We start from the raw sequence: 17103 nt of genomic DNA, 5'->3' as shown, positions 1-17103 counted from the left end.
CACCTCACCAGCCAGGGTCCAGCCTCATAGTACCTGAGGAAGGCGAGCAGGGTGGCCCAGTTAGGGCAGCCAGGTTACACCAGGAGTCCAGGTCATCAGGCAAGACCATGGTGACATGCAGGTCTGGGGCCAAGCTAGGAGTGCAAGTCAAGATCAGCTCTGGTGATGGTTACCACAGAGAGATAGGGCCCAGAGATCATCAAGAAGGTTCATAGTGGCAAGTCAACCCAAGGGTTGGAGATCAGATCTATGAAGTCCACAGCCAGGCACAGGGACACCCTGTGACAGAACTAGAGACAGACACACCTCCAACATAACAGAGAGTGAAGTTCCAGGCCTGAGCTTAAATGAAGCCCCTAAGCCTATGGGCAGAGGGTGTGGGTGGAGATCTCAGGTGAGGCTCGTCAAGGTCATCAAAGCCCATTACTGACTTCAGGGCCCTATGACTGCAACACAAACGATACTGCAGTTAGGTAACAGATGATCATGCTGGAGTAGCAGGAAGACTGTAACATGACTTGGCTCTAGGATATGTAAGAGAATGGTGGCATGGATGAAGATATACTATTTTTTTTGTGATTCTGAGCAACACTGAGACGTGCACATTCTTCCCAAGTTGCTCCAGCTTTACTGGAATGTCAGTGAGTATTGAGCATGCAGCATTGTTCTGCAAAGGACAAACCACACATAAGATTTTAGGGGTAGTTTCTTTGTAGCGTATTTACATTAAGATACAGATGCTCAGAAACAGAAAGCTGGGATTTCCTGAGCTGTGGAGGGAAAGAGAGAGGATGTGGCTGTTTCAGGCCTCAAGCAAAGAATGTCAAAGGAAGAGAACTCAGGAAACATATAAACAGAGTCAGTTCTGAGAAATGGCTTGATTTATCCAAGGAGATTAAAGTTGGTATGATAGGAAGAATTATATACCTCTTCAGCAAGCCCCAAAACACACAGAACTTTATAAATCTTACTTACAGGATTTCTATTATAACCACAAAAGGAGGAAACCAAGAAAATAAAATATTGGCAGTGCTAAGGTTTATTATTGTAGAAAGGGCTAAAACTGGAATGAAGGCATATGAAGAGAAGGACAAATCCTGAGGAAATCAGCAGAGCATTATTAACTTCACTTCTGTCAAAGCTCCCCCTGAGTACTTCAATTAAAAAATGAACACAGTGTCATACATAAAGACAAGCCTTGCAATATGCTCAGCATTACACCCTGTCAACAAAATCTGGAAGCCTGTCTTGAGACTTAAAAATCAACTTGTAGACAGACAACCTTTCTGTCTACATGCTTTTCTAAGCATGGAACACCTCTTAAAAAAAAGATTTGACCTTTCAGATATAAAATAAATACCAGCTGAGCCTCTAACTCTGTTAAGAGTTTAAGGCAGAGGATTAAGAGAAAATGAATCAGAAATGAAGCTTTTAAATCTTTAACAGTCTAATAAAAAACCGAACTAGTGTGACCTCTTATCACATGTGGTAGGTAAGGAGAGATGAGGGTAGGATGTTAGAAAATGGACTGGAGCCAGAAAATCAGTCTACTGCCATCTCCCTGCAACATTTAAAGGAGTCAGGAAACTACTCCAATTTCTATATAGGGAGTGAGGACTTTGTCATTACCTTTCTCTCCCCAGGTAAACAGTAAAGTTTGGCATCCTTTTGAGAGATACCATCTCCTCTCCTGCAACATGGACACCTTCATGCTATAGCAGACTTCTCCTCGGGAAAAGTGACTTAGCAAAAGCAAGGAATAAAATGGACATGATTGGCAATGTTCTGACACGCAGTGAAGCTCCCTCCCCACTCCTTTATCTTCACAGCCATCACCACGTACCACAGTCCCCTTCTGCATGCTTAGTAGCCACACTTCCACGTGTCTGAGCTGTCCCAGGCACAGACAGGATGCCTCAGCCATGAATGCTCCTGACATTGAAGTAAATCCTCTTTGGATATCAGACAGCTGTTCCTCTTTCTACCCTTTGACTCCCCTCTCCTCTCCTTGTGGAAGTAGACTTTGAAAGAATTTGGCTGCTGATGCCAGTGGGGAACTCCCACGAAGGCAATGAAGTTGCATGTAACTTGTTAGTGGGGAAGGAACTTCTGTGTTCGACCAGAATGTCACATTATAAGTGATGTTACATGTGATGAAGCACAGACTTACAAACTAAGGAACCCACCTTACTCTCTCCCACACAAATTCCTAAGGATCTCCACACATTGACCATTATTTTCTGCTGCTGATTTTTTAAAAATCTCTAACATGAAATAATGCAATGATTACTTTAGTGTGTACATAGACTGTTCAAACAAAAATAGACAGGAAAAGAATTACACAACTAAAGACAAATAATTAACTCAACTCCCTACAAACTTGCCTAAATACCAAGATGCTTTAGGCTACCAGTTAAAACAAATTATCTCTGGATCTTTTATGCAAATATACAAATGTGTAGCTTGTACAATGATACTGATTCACCACATTTGATTTTTATTGTATTTGTGAGGTTAGCTTTCACTCCCATACATATGCAGGTTTTTTGCAACAGCATTCATAATTTCATCTCCAAGGAACAATGCTGGATTGACAGCATTGAAGTCTAATGCCTCTTGTTTAGCCATTTAAAGTCACGGAAGCTGTTGTGCAGCACATCTCCTTCATATCAACCTGCTTAACTCTGGGGGAGGAAGAAAGCAAGCAAACAAAAGAATTTCCAGTATTTTGTCCCATTACCCGCTGAAATTATAACATCAAGGAAATACATTTGCCACAAAGTTAGGTGCACACTCAGAAAAGCACCTGAGGCAATCAAGTCTGCTACTGCGAGCTGCATTTATCTGAAAGGAAGAGAAGTGAGGCCCTGTGAAACCCCAGGTTACCTTTTTCTCCTGAGCAGTGAGATTAGGGGTTCTCACAGGTGCATGGGGTATTCCTTCCCTCCGACCTCTGTTTTCAGGCAAAGGGTATAGAGGAAGGCCATGACAGATTTCCTTCAGGCTGGTCATAGCTGCTGAGGAAATACGAGGAGGAAAGGCAAGGGAAACTGGAGAGGTACAAGGAATGGGGAACGAAGGGTACAGGTAAGCAAGATGCTAAGCGATTCAGATACACCACCACTCTGGGGTGATTTCAAAGAGGACAGCCTGTTCTCTGGCTTTTGCAAACAGGCCTGTCAAGCAGAGAGGGCAGGCGACACAGGTGACACACCTCCCCCCTCTGTGCCATGCCATTGGCTCTTCCCTCCTCCCCCAAAATGAATGATTCACAGTTTTGCTGTTTATTCTCTGGGTGCTTTGTCAGCTCGTGCTGTGCTAAGCCACTAGAGCAAACTCAGTCACTTTCCAAATCATCTGATTCCCCCGATGTCCTAGTGAGAGTCATGGTCTGGAGCATGAACCTTGCCTGAGACCTCAAGGATTGTGCATTTACATTTCTATAGTTTAGGAACTAACTAAAAATTATTATTATTCACATCACTGTTCATACACACTGTTCAGCTAAGATGGGCATTCTCTGTTTGGCACCTCTAGGTATGGGCTGTTCCTCAGATCTCATCAATTTGTCTTCTAGACAACAGCGGTTCCCAATGATAACAGCAAGGTTTCCCCCTTAGGTGTTATCTCCTCTTAGTTCACAGGCATGAATGGATTTTAGTAGTAATAACCTGGAAATGTACTCATTAGCACTGGTAGTGGTTTTCTCAAGACAGGCAATAAATGGGACGAAGAATTAAGGCTAAGTCACTTTTATACCCTACAGTCATCAACAACTAGAAAGTCTTATGGTACTGCCATCCAGACATCACAAGTAAGTGAACATACTTAACTTTGATTTTCCACTCACAGTGCAACATAAACTTGGCTCTCCATTTTGAATTGTTGTTTAAATTATACAGGAGCTTCTTGACCTTTATTACATCCATGGAACTACAACTCGTGACCAGGGAATTTTTCCAAATGCCACAGTTTAAGCCTGGTTAAATTAACTGGGAGAAACATTTCAGGTAGGAATGAGCCTAAAACCTGGGAATAAAAAAATACCGCATTTTCCCACAAAGGCAGCCATCAACAAACGATGACAACAAAGCACAATTATTAAATGACAGCATCTCATTAATGTCACATTGGCTTTAGCTCTAGGACATACTGCACGTCCCCAGCTCCCACAGAAGATGCTTGAGTTGAAAGAACTCAGAACGTCCCAGGGGAGCTGAGCGCATAGCAGACTCAAACCCTCTGAAGGATACTAACTGTCATTTATGGCAGGAGAATTTTGTTTTGCAGTTTTACAGTATTTTAGCTGTTTTCAAACAAAAGGCAAAGACAAAAAGGAGAGGAAAAAGCCACCTTCATATTTTAAAATTTTCTATTGTGTTTTCTTATTAAAACCATTTTAGAAAGGAAGATAAGGGTGAAGTCAGAAAATTCTACCTCAAAAACAAGCTGAGTAACCCTGCCTTACTCAAAGGGTTCCCTGAAGGGAAATCAATCTTTCCTTATTCTTCTTTGTATGACCCACATTCTGCAAATCCCTCTAAGGTCTGATCCTGTGCACACACCGGCACAAGAATAACCTAGTCTACATTTGGACTTGCGGCGGACCTGCTTCCCTCCCGTCAAGCAGAAGTTAATGGTGTTACACTGCTGTGAAAGCTGAAGAAAGGGAGAATGAAGCTGGGGGGTGGGAACCGACTCCCTAAACTAAAATGATTTCGAGGCCCGAGCGCTTGCACCCCCTGATCTCTACACGCTGGAGCCTCTCTTGTGTCCCTGGGAGCTTTGTCTCGGAGTCACCCAAGCAAACCCGACTTCAGGGCCATGCCCAGTGTGGCTGGGGCGGGCAGGTGTCCCAGAGCGGACAGCCCAGCTTCTCCGGGAAGTTTCCAGTCCCCTCACTGCCTTGTCCCAGCTCACGTCTGGGATTATGGAAAGAGCCCCCCCGCTCGTCCCCGTTCGTACGCCGTGCGAGCCGTGCCTAAACCAAAGCCCACAGCCACCCCGCTCTCCCCACGCCCTGGGGGTGCCTGGGGCTGGGCTGTGCCCCCGGGGGGCTGGGCTGTGTCCCCGGGGGTCCGGGCAGTGCCCCGCTGCGGGGCGGGTGTCGTGTGCCGGGCCGCCTGGCAGAGGGTGCTGCAGGGACAGCAGGCACCGGCCGGGCGGGCTGCGCGGGGACACGCACACGCACGGACACGGACACGGACACGGACACGGACACGGACACGCACACGAACACGAACACGCACGCACCGGCTCCTGGAGGAGAAGATGCGGCTGGAAAACAACGCCTGCATCTGAGCGCGACTAGGACCAGCCCAGCCGACGAGGAGGTGCGGAACCGACCCATCCTCCTCCACCCCCACCCCCCCCCAAAAAACCAACCCCCAAACCAACAACAACAAAAAGCCAACAAAAAAAAAAATCACGTATAAAGAACAGGAAGAAGATCACATGTTATAATAATCCCCTTTGCAGCCAGACAGGACCAGAGAGGAGAACAGTTAGGACCGAGAGATGTGCTAGAGGCTGAAAGGGAGGCAGAGACAAAACTTGAAGACAACTAACCAGCCCTCGGGGGGGGAAGGAACCCCCCAGCCCTAAGCCTTGCTGCAGCAGGAGGGAGGAAGGATCCTCCAGCCCCCCCTCCCCGCTTTTCCCCCTCTCGCCTGGGCGCTGGGCACTGCACCTCCGCCCCGGGAGAGCAGCCCCCTGCCCGAGCCTGCCCTCCTGCCCCTCCCCGCGAACCGCAGCCCCTAAATCGCAGCCCGAAGCTGCGGTCCAGCAGCAGAAGCGGCAAGGGATTTCCCAGGCACCGGCACCGGCGAGCTGGCGTTGGGTTTGTTTTTGACTCTTAGCCCCCGGCGCTCGCTGTGTGAAGCAAATCCCTCGGAGGTGGGGGAGAAGTGGCTTCCGTGACAGCGGAGGGAGGAGGGAAATACAAGCAAATAAACCAAACCAAAATAGAAAGAGAGAAGAGCCAAGAAAGCACTTGCTTCTCATCATCTCTCGGGGAGAAAAGCCAACTCTGTTCTTCTTATGACCCTCTGCCGCAGGGAGCAAAGGGAAAGAAGGTACTGGGGCAGACCTCCTAACAAAGCAGGGTTCAGGCTGCCCGCACCCCATCGCTACCCCAGTTAGCAGCAGGCTGCGGGAGGTGCGGGGGGCTAGGGGAGGTTGCCGGGGGAACCCAGGCAAAGCCAGCCCGAAGCCGCACCAAAAGCAAGGAGCAGAAATGAAAGTTTCGAAATAGCATCCAAACAAGCGCGAAGGACCGGACCGAACAGAGCTCCCCGCATCGCATCAGCCCTCGATGGTGCATTCGAGGGGCTGCACCAGGGATGTGAACGTCCCCAGCCCGCTGCATGGAGAGGGGTAAAGACACAGAAAAGCCTTGTTATTTATTTATTTATTGGAAGCGATGTATGGGTGACACCCAGAAGGCATCCGAGCCCTGAAAAAAAACCCAAACACCTCTGCACCCAAACGAGAACAAGAAGAATGAGACAGCAGCCTTGACCCCTACACTGAGAGGAAGGTGAGCAGAAGGAAAGAAAGAAAACACAGAAAAGCCATGCAAGCACCAAACCTGTAGATTACTGCAGCTCTTTTTTGCTTCACCGAGGACAGATATTTTACCGACAGCCATGCAGCATAAAGGCATCATGCTGATTGTGTTCTTGGAATATCTTATTTCTGGCCATGGGGAAGCAGGTAAGCAAAATAAATCAATATTGCCATTCTGAAACAATTTGTCCTAAGTTTATCAAGGGGAAAGAAAATAGAAATGAGATCAGTTTGTTAAAAAAATTTATGTCAACATCTTTATTTTAGATTGGATTTTTACAAAGAATCTGGGTTAGTCAATATATACAAATGCTTCTTATTCCCTGCAACACAGAGCTTTATAGCTCAGTCTTCTCCCAAAGACTTATAACAGGATGTACAGTTTCATACATCCTTAAAAGAAAAAAAAGTGTATGATTTTTATGAACGAAGGAAAAGTAAGAAAGAGGTAGATGGATTGAGATATGCTGGATATTTGTTTTGAGGATGAAACACTGCCTTCCTAGGCAGGACAAGAGTGAAACGACAACATCCTTGGAGAGCATCACTGTAGGAATCTGAATTATTCTCTCTTAACTTAATTTTGCATTGTTAAAAGTCAGAGACACTGTTTAGGAATTACTATTTATCCAAGACAGTCCATTGTTAACATGCAGTGGACAAGATTAAAATAGCATTAGAGAAAAAATGGATTAGGACAGAAAAAGAAGTTGATTAGTTGTGTGTGTATATGTGGGTGTACAAATAAGCATATATACGAATGATACAGCAGTAATGGTATTTACATAGGGTCCTAAAAATACCTGGATTATGATGGAGACAAATTCCTTAAGGGAAAAGAAGCAAAGCATTAGATTTTTTTCTTCCTGCTCTGGTTTAAGATATCTTTAGGTTTAAAAGGGATGAATTACAAAGATCAGGTTATTTTATTAGAAAAATAAAAATAATTATTGATAAAACAACAATACATCCTTGGTGACCTTTCCTTTGAGATACTGGCTTGGGAATCTCTCTTTCTGTACAGGAAAGCATATCAGTGGTTTAAATTTCACCTGTGTGCTCAGAGTATTAGGACAGGAACAACACTCTTCATGCAGTGATTTGAAAGCAATTGAAGTGTTCAGCTACCCTGCAAGCTCCGGTAAAGTCAAAGGCAGATCAGGTGGCTTCAGCTCAGATTATTCCCTAGCTAGAACCCTTTTGATAACGTAGACATCAGATTTCCATAACTGCAAGAGATATTTTCTGAAATACTGAAAAAAGCTCATAAATTTACAATCCTGTCATATTATCCAGTGACTCATTTGGGAAAAAGGCTGTCTATCACAACATGACAGGGAATGAGTGGAGGAAGGACATGTACCTTAGTCCTCTTAGTGTCTTATCTTGGGCATTCACTAGTTTCACAGGCTAGGACACTCCCTAAGGATATATATGTTGACACAGAGCACAGAAACGTTACAGAGATACCTTGTAAAGTTGCTGATACTGTTGCAGAAAGCAGCCTGTTATAAACTAGCCTAAATTTGCTCTGCATCCAATTCACAAAGTCAAAATGAATCTTCAAGGAAATGCAGCCCACAGCTGACTGCTTGGAAAGTGAATTTGAGGGGAGGGAGTGTGTTCTGTGTGGAGCTAAACACACTCAGGATAATGGTGTAGGACGCAGTGAATAACAGCAAAATAACTGGATATTGAAGGTGATGACGCTAAGGATTCAATGTCACTTTAAATAAATCTACGCTGCTTGGTCAAAAGGTTGCACAAACCATCAGTGTGTGGAAGCACAAGGGTTACCTGTTCATTTTTAATTCTTTTTTTTTTTTTTTCTTGAAGCAACACAAAAATCTTGAATTAACATTGAATCTTTATGGATCCTGTTACAGGCAGGGTCAGTACTGCTCAGACTAAGGTTAGTTTGGACAATGCTTAGCCCATCTGTGTAAAATGATTTGGAAGTCTCAGCCTTTTCCTGAGCAGAGAGGTGTACAGGGAAGTATGTTTTTGACATGCTTTATTACCCTATACAGTAAACTCCCTTATCAGCCCTATTGAGCCCTCCTGGTCAGAAGTGAAACAAATTGATGGGGCAGTTGTGTGGGGAGTACATGTAGTACTATATTTGCCGGGAGTACAATATTTGCCTTCTGCCATCTCTGTGCAGAGAAGACGGTCTGGGTTGTCAAGATTGGCTCCTTAGATCTTTAAATACAATGCCAGGGGAAAAGAAAAACCCACCTTAGTGGTTAGGCTGGAGGAGTCACCTAGGTTTTATACTGTGAGATGTGACACTTGGGTGATCCTTCCCCTAGTCTTATGCAGGTGGAGGGCGTTATTCCCCTCAAATAACCTCTGCATTGGTCCGAAAACTCCTGCATATTGGGCCAGTTGGCGGGACTGACAACAGCTGGGGCTCTTGCTTCAGCCCCAGCCAGCCCTGGAGCTCCCCGGGGGAGCAGTGCCCGGGCCAGCTCTCCTCCCGATGGCAGCCCTCCAAAAGGGGGCGTGATGTGGTCAAAAATGGCCATTTCCAGCACCAAGCTTAAAATCAGTTGCAGGACCTGATGATTAGCAGGGTTTGGTTTCCTCTGGTCTGGGGTTATTCAGCTCATCTGCAAAGGAGGCTGTAGGCGTTGGAGCTCACCGTTGCTCCAGAGGGGACGCGGGCAGGTGGACTGCAACTGGCCACGATGGAGGAGAGCCCAGACCTGGGATCTTATTCTTCTGTCCGTGCCTCAGGTCATGGAGGCAGCTTGATTTCGTAGCATATTCAGAACTTCACCTCTGGGGTATTTATGAAGGCTGGCTCATTCGCTCCAGTTATCAGGGCTATTTTAGTGCAGAAATACATCAGGCTACTCATAAGTGAATGAAAACTTGCCAAACTTATTTGCATGTTGGCCCCAGACAAACCAAACGATTGTATAGCACTTCTGTTGTAACCAGCATTAAGGGGTGAAGTTCTAGGTCTGATTAATAAAAACTTGAGCAACTCACGTCCCCAGGGTGGTTAGCTTTAAAAGAACATTTAAAAGTTTTTGGTTATTAAGAAAAAAGTTAAACAGATATAGAACAAGTGAAATCCAGGTTGGACATACATGCTGAAACAGCTTCATCAAAAACATAGCAGAAGGTGCACAAGGGTTTTAGTGTTTACATGTTGCTCAGAACTGTGAAATTTGCTCTCCTGCCTCACTGTAGGAGACTTGAACATGCAAAATCATAGATTTGCATATGGAAAAGAAAAAAAATTCCAATTCAAATCGCTCAGAAAATATTAGGCATCTTTCCAGTCACATCAGCAGGCTTTGACTGAGTTGCCATATGACTTTTCTTCTGTTGGGTATCCAAAGGAGGGTGGTAAAAAAAAACCTAAAAAGAATTGAACCTGTTTTTAGTTAATGTCTACAATGTTCTGTTGCATTACAAGGCTCTGAGGTAAAAGATCTCCGTTTGAAATGGTGTCCCAGGAATATTGATAGTATGACCTCCCTTGAACTGTGTGATTCCCTAATCATCAGATAATACCATTGTTATAACACGTGCCGGGCATGTGTCATTGACCTGCCACTTTGTGACACAGGTCTGAGGGACCAGAAAACAAACAAATATATTCATCATACCATTTATGGATCCAATCCCCCCTCCATGGAGTAAAAGCTAATCAACTTCATAATAACATGCAGTGCTCATGTGCAATCAAACTGTTTATTTCTTTATGAATTATTCAATGAGTCCTCCTGGCAGTTGGGCTAAGTTGTTTGTTCGCCTGGCTGCTGTTTCTCTTCTGCAGCATTCCCCCCTCACTGTCCAGATTCAACATTTCACGTTGTTTCCACAGAATCAGTGAGTGACGGACAGGCTGCACTATCCTTGTGGCCAAGCAATGTTCTGCCAATTGATTTCTTTAAATGCAAAGCTTTTAATCGACTGCAGATTTTGTTTTGCAATCTCTCTCCTTCTCTCAAACTCCCTTCTGCTAATTTGCACTTTGTTCTTCTCCCATTTTCCTAATGACACAGCAGTTCAGACAGGAACTGTTTATTGATGTTGCTGCATTAGCAGGCAGAGCAGATAAACCTTCTTGTGACTGTTGTTCAGGAGAACAACCATGTTTTACTTCCTTTTCCAGGTTCAGATAAAACCAGCCGAAAAACTCAATACAAGACTAATAGCCCATTTATCGGAAATACAAAAAGCAGCCATTCCCTTCAAAAAATGTTTCTTTTTTTACTTTCTCACATTCTTGTCTGCAAAGCTTCCCGTACATAACTCCTTAAATTTAGAACTCCAGCATCCCATTTACTTTGTGAAAGCTTCAGTGCTGTGATCCATCAATAGAGATGGACTTTCTTTTAATTACATGGTATATTTATTCATAATCCAATAGCATTTGTGACATGGACCCATTCTTACTCAAAACTAAGTAACTTGACTCTTAGTCAGAGCTAATGCTTGTTCAAAGCTCAGTTGTAAGACCAGTCCCACTTAAATTCTCTGGAGGCAAAGATGACACCTTTCTGCAGCACTGAGCAAAACCAGTTAATATCCAATCTACTTTCAACACAGAAATTGCTGTGCTTTCCTTATTTCCAGTAATTTGTACCAAAGAGCTTGGACACTAACATGAACCTATATGCCACTTGCAAAGACATTCTTGAGGAATGCAATTGTAGCTTATTATATTTTTGCTGACCTGCAAGGATAGATTTATCTTTATTTCAAGAATTCTGTGTGACTCAATGAAATTCATCCTCCTGAGCACACAATAATTTGGAATTTCAGATGCTCTGCAAAAAGGAGGAAGCTCTAAACAACTTTTGTGGAAACCCAAGTCCTTTCTCAGGATGAAAAGACTCAGAGAAATTGCAAGGAACCTCCCAGATAAAATCTCTGTAGCTCCTGGTGTTCCCCTGTAACTGTACCAGGCTCAGATGGAGTAAAAAGTTCATAACCAGAAAGAAAATACATTGAAATCATCATCAAGCAGTCAGGATGATGTGAAGGCTTGGTGAAGGATCTCCAGTAGTGTTAAGAATCACCTGCTCAGTTGAAGTTGGGGAGCAACGAACAGAACTGATAGAGCCAAACATCCCCGTCTTCTCTCCTTTCCTCTCCAGCTGACTTCTGCAACTCCTCCTCTCTCATGAAAACTCATCTCTGTGCTGGCACAGGGAGTGGTGGTGGGACTGAGGAGTGGCAGCTTTCATTCCTTTGACCCAATGACTATTAGGTGCACATGTAATTCAGGCACTGCTGCCCTCTAAGCTCTGCCAGTCTCCTAGGACTTCACTGGGATACTAAAAAAAATCTTGGCCAGCCCATTCCAGCCACTGGTGGAAGACAGCCTCCACCAGGAGGAAACCTACGGTATCTCCAGACACCCCCTCTTTCCTTGAAGCTGCTGCTACAATGTCCGTAAGGCAAACACACAGTAAGTCCAAGTTCCTTTGAAGGTGGCTTCCACCCGTTTCTAAGAGTAGTCAAGAGCATTTTTGGAGGCTCTGCTTCCTTGCTATCTGAAGTTTAAGGCTAACTTAAGCTGTATGTAAGTTAAAATGACATCATTGGTCAATAGGATTCAGTGGACACACAGCAACTTCGTTTTGTGTCCTAATCCTGGGAAGCAAAATGCATGAGGTGTTTTCCAAACCAATGTCCATCTCTGACCTTTCTCTTCTGGCCTGTGCAGAAATGTTCACCAAGGAACTAAGGACAGAAGCAACTAGGAGGCAAAACTGTGCATGCTGGACACATTTCTTCACCTTGAGCATTCCTTTTGGAATGAGGGACATCAGTTTCATTCAACTACATTACAATTTAAGTATTTTTATAAGGCTGACTTAGAGAGTCTTTTCTTTGACCTAACTTGATTTTAAAACTAGTTTTGCCTGAGGAAAGGCTGAATATAAGCCAAGTAGGGATTTAAAATTTGACCTAGAATGTTGAACTAATAGCTGACCTTTGAACTGCTCCTAGATTACCCAGGGTTTACGGTCATCCTATGTTTCATTGGAAGGGTCATTTCCTGTAGGACTTACATCCAGTCATCTGACTTGTGACCTCCTGGATTAGATTTATGACCTTGCAAGGTCAGTCTTTAAGTCCTAGACTGTTAAGTTGCAAAGAGGACATTGTAAGTCATTAGAAAAGCAGTTTTCTCCAGTATGGTAACAAGATTTTGGAATGACCTTTAATTCCAGTGTCACAAGACAATACTGATTTCCAAACAATATTAAGACTTTGTAGTTATCCCTACCCTTTCTTAATTTAGAAATAAGTATATATATACACTGAAGATTTCAAAAAACTGCCAGTATTTGCAAACTTAGCAAACAGAATATAGTCACCTACTTCCCTGTCAAGGTATTTAAACAAAAGAGAGACTTGATTTTCAGCTCTGCTAAGTCCTAACAACTCCAGCTGATCTCAACAGGAGCAGTAGAAACTCAACACCCCTCAGAATTATGCCAGTAATGCAAAACTATAGAAAGACATGCTTTCTTTATGTGTTTGTATGTGTAATTATTGTCTGTAATTTGTTGGGCAGGAATCATCTCTTTTCTTAACGTATCTACAGTGTATTGTACAGTTTGACTTTGATTTCTGATAACAATGAAAATAAATGCATTGAATAGATTCAGTCCTCACACACAGAGCTTTACTAGACTGAAAGTAAGAAAACACAAGATTTCTGTGGTGAAACACAAAATTCAATAGGCCAACGCAACTGCATTTTCAATAGAAATCAAAGTTAAGCACCATAAGCATGAGTTTTCTAAAGACCTCAGTTTCTGAGTTAGGCACCAAAACCAGGGACGAGATTTATTGAGAAACTCCCTCCAAACTTTGTGTGAAAAGATGAAGTAGCTCTCCATAGAAGGAGTCCTCTTGGATGTCAGTCCCCAGATGAGGACTCCAAACATTTGCATGGTCACCTGTGTTACAGCCTGAGAACTATTTGAGAAATTCTACTTAGCTGTGTTTCTTTTGCTTGTCTTTCAGATCCCATGAGGCTACAAGCCTTCCGCTGTAATGGCCGTTCTTGCAACCCTTCGGTGGGAAACCTTGCAACAGGGAGGACACCAGTCACTCTCACCACGTGTGGCCAGAACAGTACAGAACTGTACTGCTTCTACCCAGACCAGAATCTCCTCCATCAGGTCTCCCATGGCTGTGGGCAGCCTCGCTGCACCAAATGCAATGCCAACCAGCCTGATAACTCCCATCTCCCTGCTGACATGACAGATGATTTTTTTGCAAACCCCATCTCCTGGTGGCAGTCTGCCCAAGGAGTACACAGGGAAGAAATCAGACTGGACTTTGAAACAGAATTCTACCTGACTCATGTCATTGCTGTGTTCAAGTCACCTCGCCCAGCTGCGATGGTGTTGGAAAGATCCCAGGACTATGGGCAGACTTGGAGGCCCTACAAGTATTTCTCTGTCAACTGTACAGCAACTTTTGGGCTCCAGGATGATATTATTGAGGAAGGCTCCATGTGCACTTCCAGGTATTCTGATGCAGTGCCCTGCACCAGAGGAGAGGTAAGCAATAACTGAGGTTTGGAATAAGTATAATGTCAAACAGCTGAAGACTGGCTGAAAATCAGAGAGTATGTGCTCAAAGAGATACTGTGCATATAAATAAGAAAGGCAGCCCATCCCCAAACGTTTCGTGTTAATAAAGGGGAAGAAGAACAGAAATTATATATCCATGAAAATGAATGAAAATGCTTTAACAAATTTCTTTCAGTAGAGTGGCACAGGATAGGATTAACATTGCCTAATTTTACATTGCAGATGCCAATAACTGAACTAGAATTCCAACAAAATAGATGTAGGGAAATACACATTTATAGACTTTGATTTATCCAAACTGTTTTTCTACTTTAGGATGACATGAACTGCATGGTCTTTCTTTTTCTTCTCCATATAAAAAGTCTTAGCTGATTGGATGACTTTTAAATACATCCTTCCCCTAAGTTTAATGTAACTTTTCTTGCTGGGAGTGACAGTGCTGACTGTATCAAGCCATAGGCTCCGGAAAGGAAACCATTTAGGAACAGGAAGTGGAAGTGAGCAGCCAGGTTTCACTATTCGAAACTGGGAAAAGGCCCTCCCTTGGTATGAATATTCTGATGTGCTATTAAATATATGCAGAAGGCTTTCCTTTAAAATAAATGTACAATTGCTCAGATAAATTCCTCTGACAAGAACATTAACGACTGCTTAGTAATCAGGTACTTAGTTTAGTCATAACCCTTCTCATTCATCAATCTTGAAACAGTTTAGATGGGAAAGATGGCAAGTATCATTGATATCATTCTGTAGAGGAGACATAAAGGCACAAAGGGAGATTATGAGACATGCTATAGTCACAACAGAGGCTGGAGTCCTTTCACTTCCTTCTCTCTTCCTTAGAGAAGTCACAATCCTCTTGGTTTCCCTGTCTGGAAGTGATCAGACAGGTTTGGCAGTAATACTTTGCTGCAAATTAAGCTCAGGTGTGAGGTGAATGGTCCAGATAGGCTTCAAAAAACACAGTGGTTTCAGCAGTGCACTTCAAAATGCACTTGAGAAGAAAGAAACTAGTGTACTATATCTGAGACAGGGAAATAGCAGTAAGGAGAGACTTGAGTTCATCTTTGTGCAACAGGCTGGGAAATATCTCTGCATATTAGAAATACGGAGCAGATCATCTGACTACTAAACTGTCTTGTTCCTGAAGTAGTAATTCTGCTGGTCAGTTATCATGATACACTTAAGTCAAATACATCCAAATGTCTTCTGCAGGGAGATTACAATTTGCCACGTCAATACAGAATCTAGGCAACTAACAGAATTTTCCACTCTTGTGTGCCTTCCAATCAAAAATCTGGAAGTACTTTGCAAAATCCCTTTACTGATCTTCAGTACACATATAAGGGTCCTGTTGCCGTTTCACAGATGGGAAAAGAGCAGCACAGAAAGGTGAAGTGTTTTGTGGTAAAACAGGACAATTCTGGTTGTGTAAGGAACAGAATACAGGATCTGAGGCAGATGCCTTGGCCTTAAATGCAAAACAACTCTTCCTTCTCTAGTACAGTATCCCCTGTTGCCCTGCACTATGTTGGCTTTTGTGCTTACTTAACCTTGGGGAATATCATTAAGACCATGTGTTGCTGCTACAACAAATCTGAGAAGTGGATGGCAGAAAATCAAATAATAAAACACTCATCCAACACAGGCCTTTGTGATTACAAGTGTCAAAATGATTCTGTCAACTTGGGCAGCAACTACACTGAAATGAATATGTGTATGCTTAATCAATCTACACTGTGGTAGTAGATGTTAGAAAACAATAGTAATAGTAAGAACAGTCATATATTTACAGGTCATACCCTTGCAGATCCCAAATACTTTCATGAACTGTTACATGAATTGAATACATACAGAGGTCACTTCCTCCGCGGGACGGAGAGCTGAAGCTTTAAAGCAGCACACAGGAATCTGTATGGCAACTTAACAGAGAACAAGACAAATACTGTTTCACAGCACATTAACCCAAAAGGATTCTGAAGTTCTGGACAGACTTTACAGAGACCTCTTAATCAATCCATGAAATGCCACTATGGCAAGGGTGCAAAAGCATCAGGCTTTTCAGGTCAGCAATATGACACAGCAGATTCTTTTGTGAATGAAAATAAAGGAAGGCAGAGTGTAGTTATTTAAAGTGATACCTGATCACATTTGCCTGAGTGACACTGCTACTCTTACTACAAGTCTCACAGGAGCTTTGCCTACGCATCTCAGAACTGCAATTTTACACCTTATTTTAAAGATGTCACAAATGTCACCAGGGCATCCCCTCAAGCACTGACTCACAACTGACTTGGAAGGAAGCTGAATCCCCACCACTACTTTCTGCAGTGTTCTCTGCTTCTTTTTCACCTCCACTCTGACCTATCCAATTACTGATTCTGGCTAAGCCTTGGATTGCTGAGGAGCTCACATCACAAGCTGACATTTCTGAAATGATCAAAACCATTCCAACTTAAATGCTAATTAATGCTCTGAGATAAATGCCAGTTTTCTCTACTGAGGGGGTTGAAGTCATTTCCACTGCGTGACACTCAGGATTTTCTCAGGCGTTGTCCTATTCACTTGAAGAAGAGATACAAATTCCTTCTTAACAGGGCACAAAAGGAATCAAAAAAAAAAGAGATGGCTTACTAAGAACACTTAGGCTTAAAACCCATGTGGGACACATCATGAAACAAGATTTCAGGTCAACTGGCTTCCAGAACTGAGAATGTAGATGTGAAAGGAGAAGGTGGTAGAGCTCCAGTAGTTTATATGCATCTATAAACTGAGATACATCTCCCTGAGTCAGCACACTCTGGTGGTCCTCCAAGACCACTGAAAGAGGTTTTACCTGGGAGCATGACAGGAAACTTGGCAGAAGAGAAACTTTTAGGAGACTAGAATGGAAGCAAAAGACATTTGGCTGAGTGATGTGACAATGTCACAACAGAACATAATGTATCACTAAGTT

At 43.4% G+C, this 17103-nt stretch overlaps 2 protein-coding genes across 3 annotated transcripts in view; one reads left to right on the top strand and one right to left on the bottom strand.

The window, feature by feature from the left end:
• UROC1 (urocanate hydratase 1) overlaps positions 1 to 17103 on the bottom strand; it is a 123442-nt gene that overhangs the window by 40662 nt on the left and 65677 nt on the right. The window contains exon 1 of one of the 2 annotated variants that reach the window (XM_009927670.2): positions 2887 to 3173. The exons of the other annotated variant lie outside the window; for it this stretch is intronic. Within the exon in view, the coding sequence (XP_009925972.2) occupies positions 2887 to 3012 (126 nt within the window). The 5' untranslated portion in view covers positions 3013 to 3173. Of the gene's footprint in view, positions 1 to 2886; positions 3174 to 17103 lie in introns of those variants that run through there. 2 annotated transcript variants of the gene reach the window in all.
• The window catches only part of LOC104323999 (netrin-4), a 61168-nt gene continuing 49535 nt past the window's right edge, over positions 5471 to 17103 (top strand). The window contains exons 1-2 of the mRNA XM_069812138.1: positions 5471 to 6714; positions 13573 to 14114. Coding sequence (XP_069668239.1) covers positions 6648 to 6714; positions 13573 to 14114 — 609 coding nt within the window. The 5' untranslated portion in view covers positions 5471 to 6647. The remainder of the gene's footprint in view (positions 6715 to 13572; positions 14115 to 17103) is intronic.

The sequence above is a fragment of the Haliaeetus albicilla genome, chromosome 24 (assembly GCF_947461875.1).
Source record: "Haliaeetus albicilla chromosome 24, bHalAlb1.1, whole genome shotgun sequence".
Classification (NCBI taxonomy): Eukaryota; Metazoa; Chordata; class Aves; order Accipitriformes; family Accipitridae; genus Haliaeetus; species Haliaeetus albicilla.
Note: the sequence above shows the minus strand (reverse complement) of the source record. Positions and strands in the feature narration are given on the sequence as shown.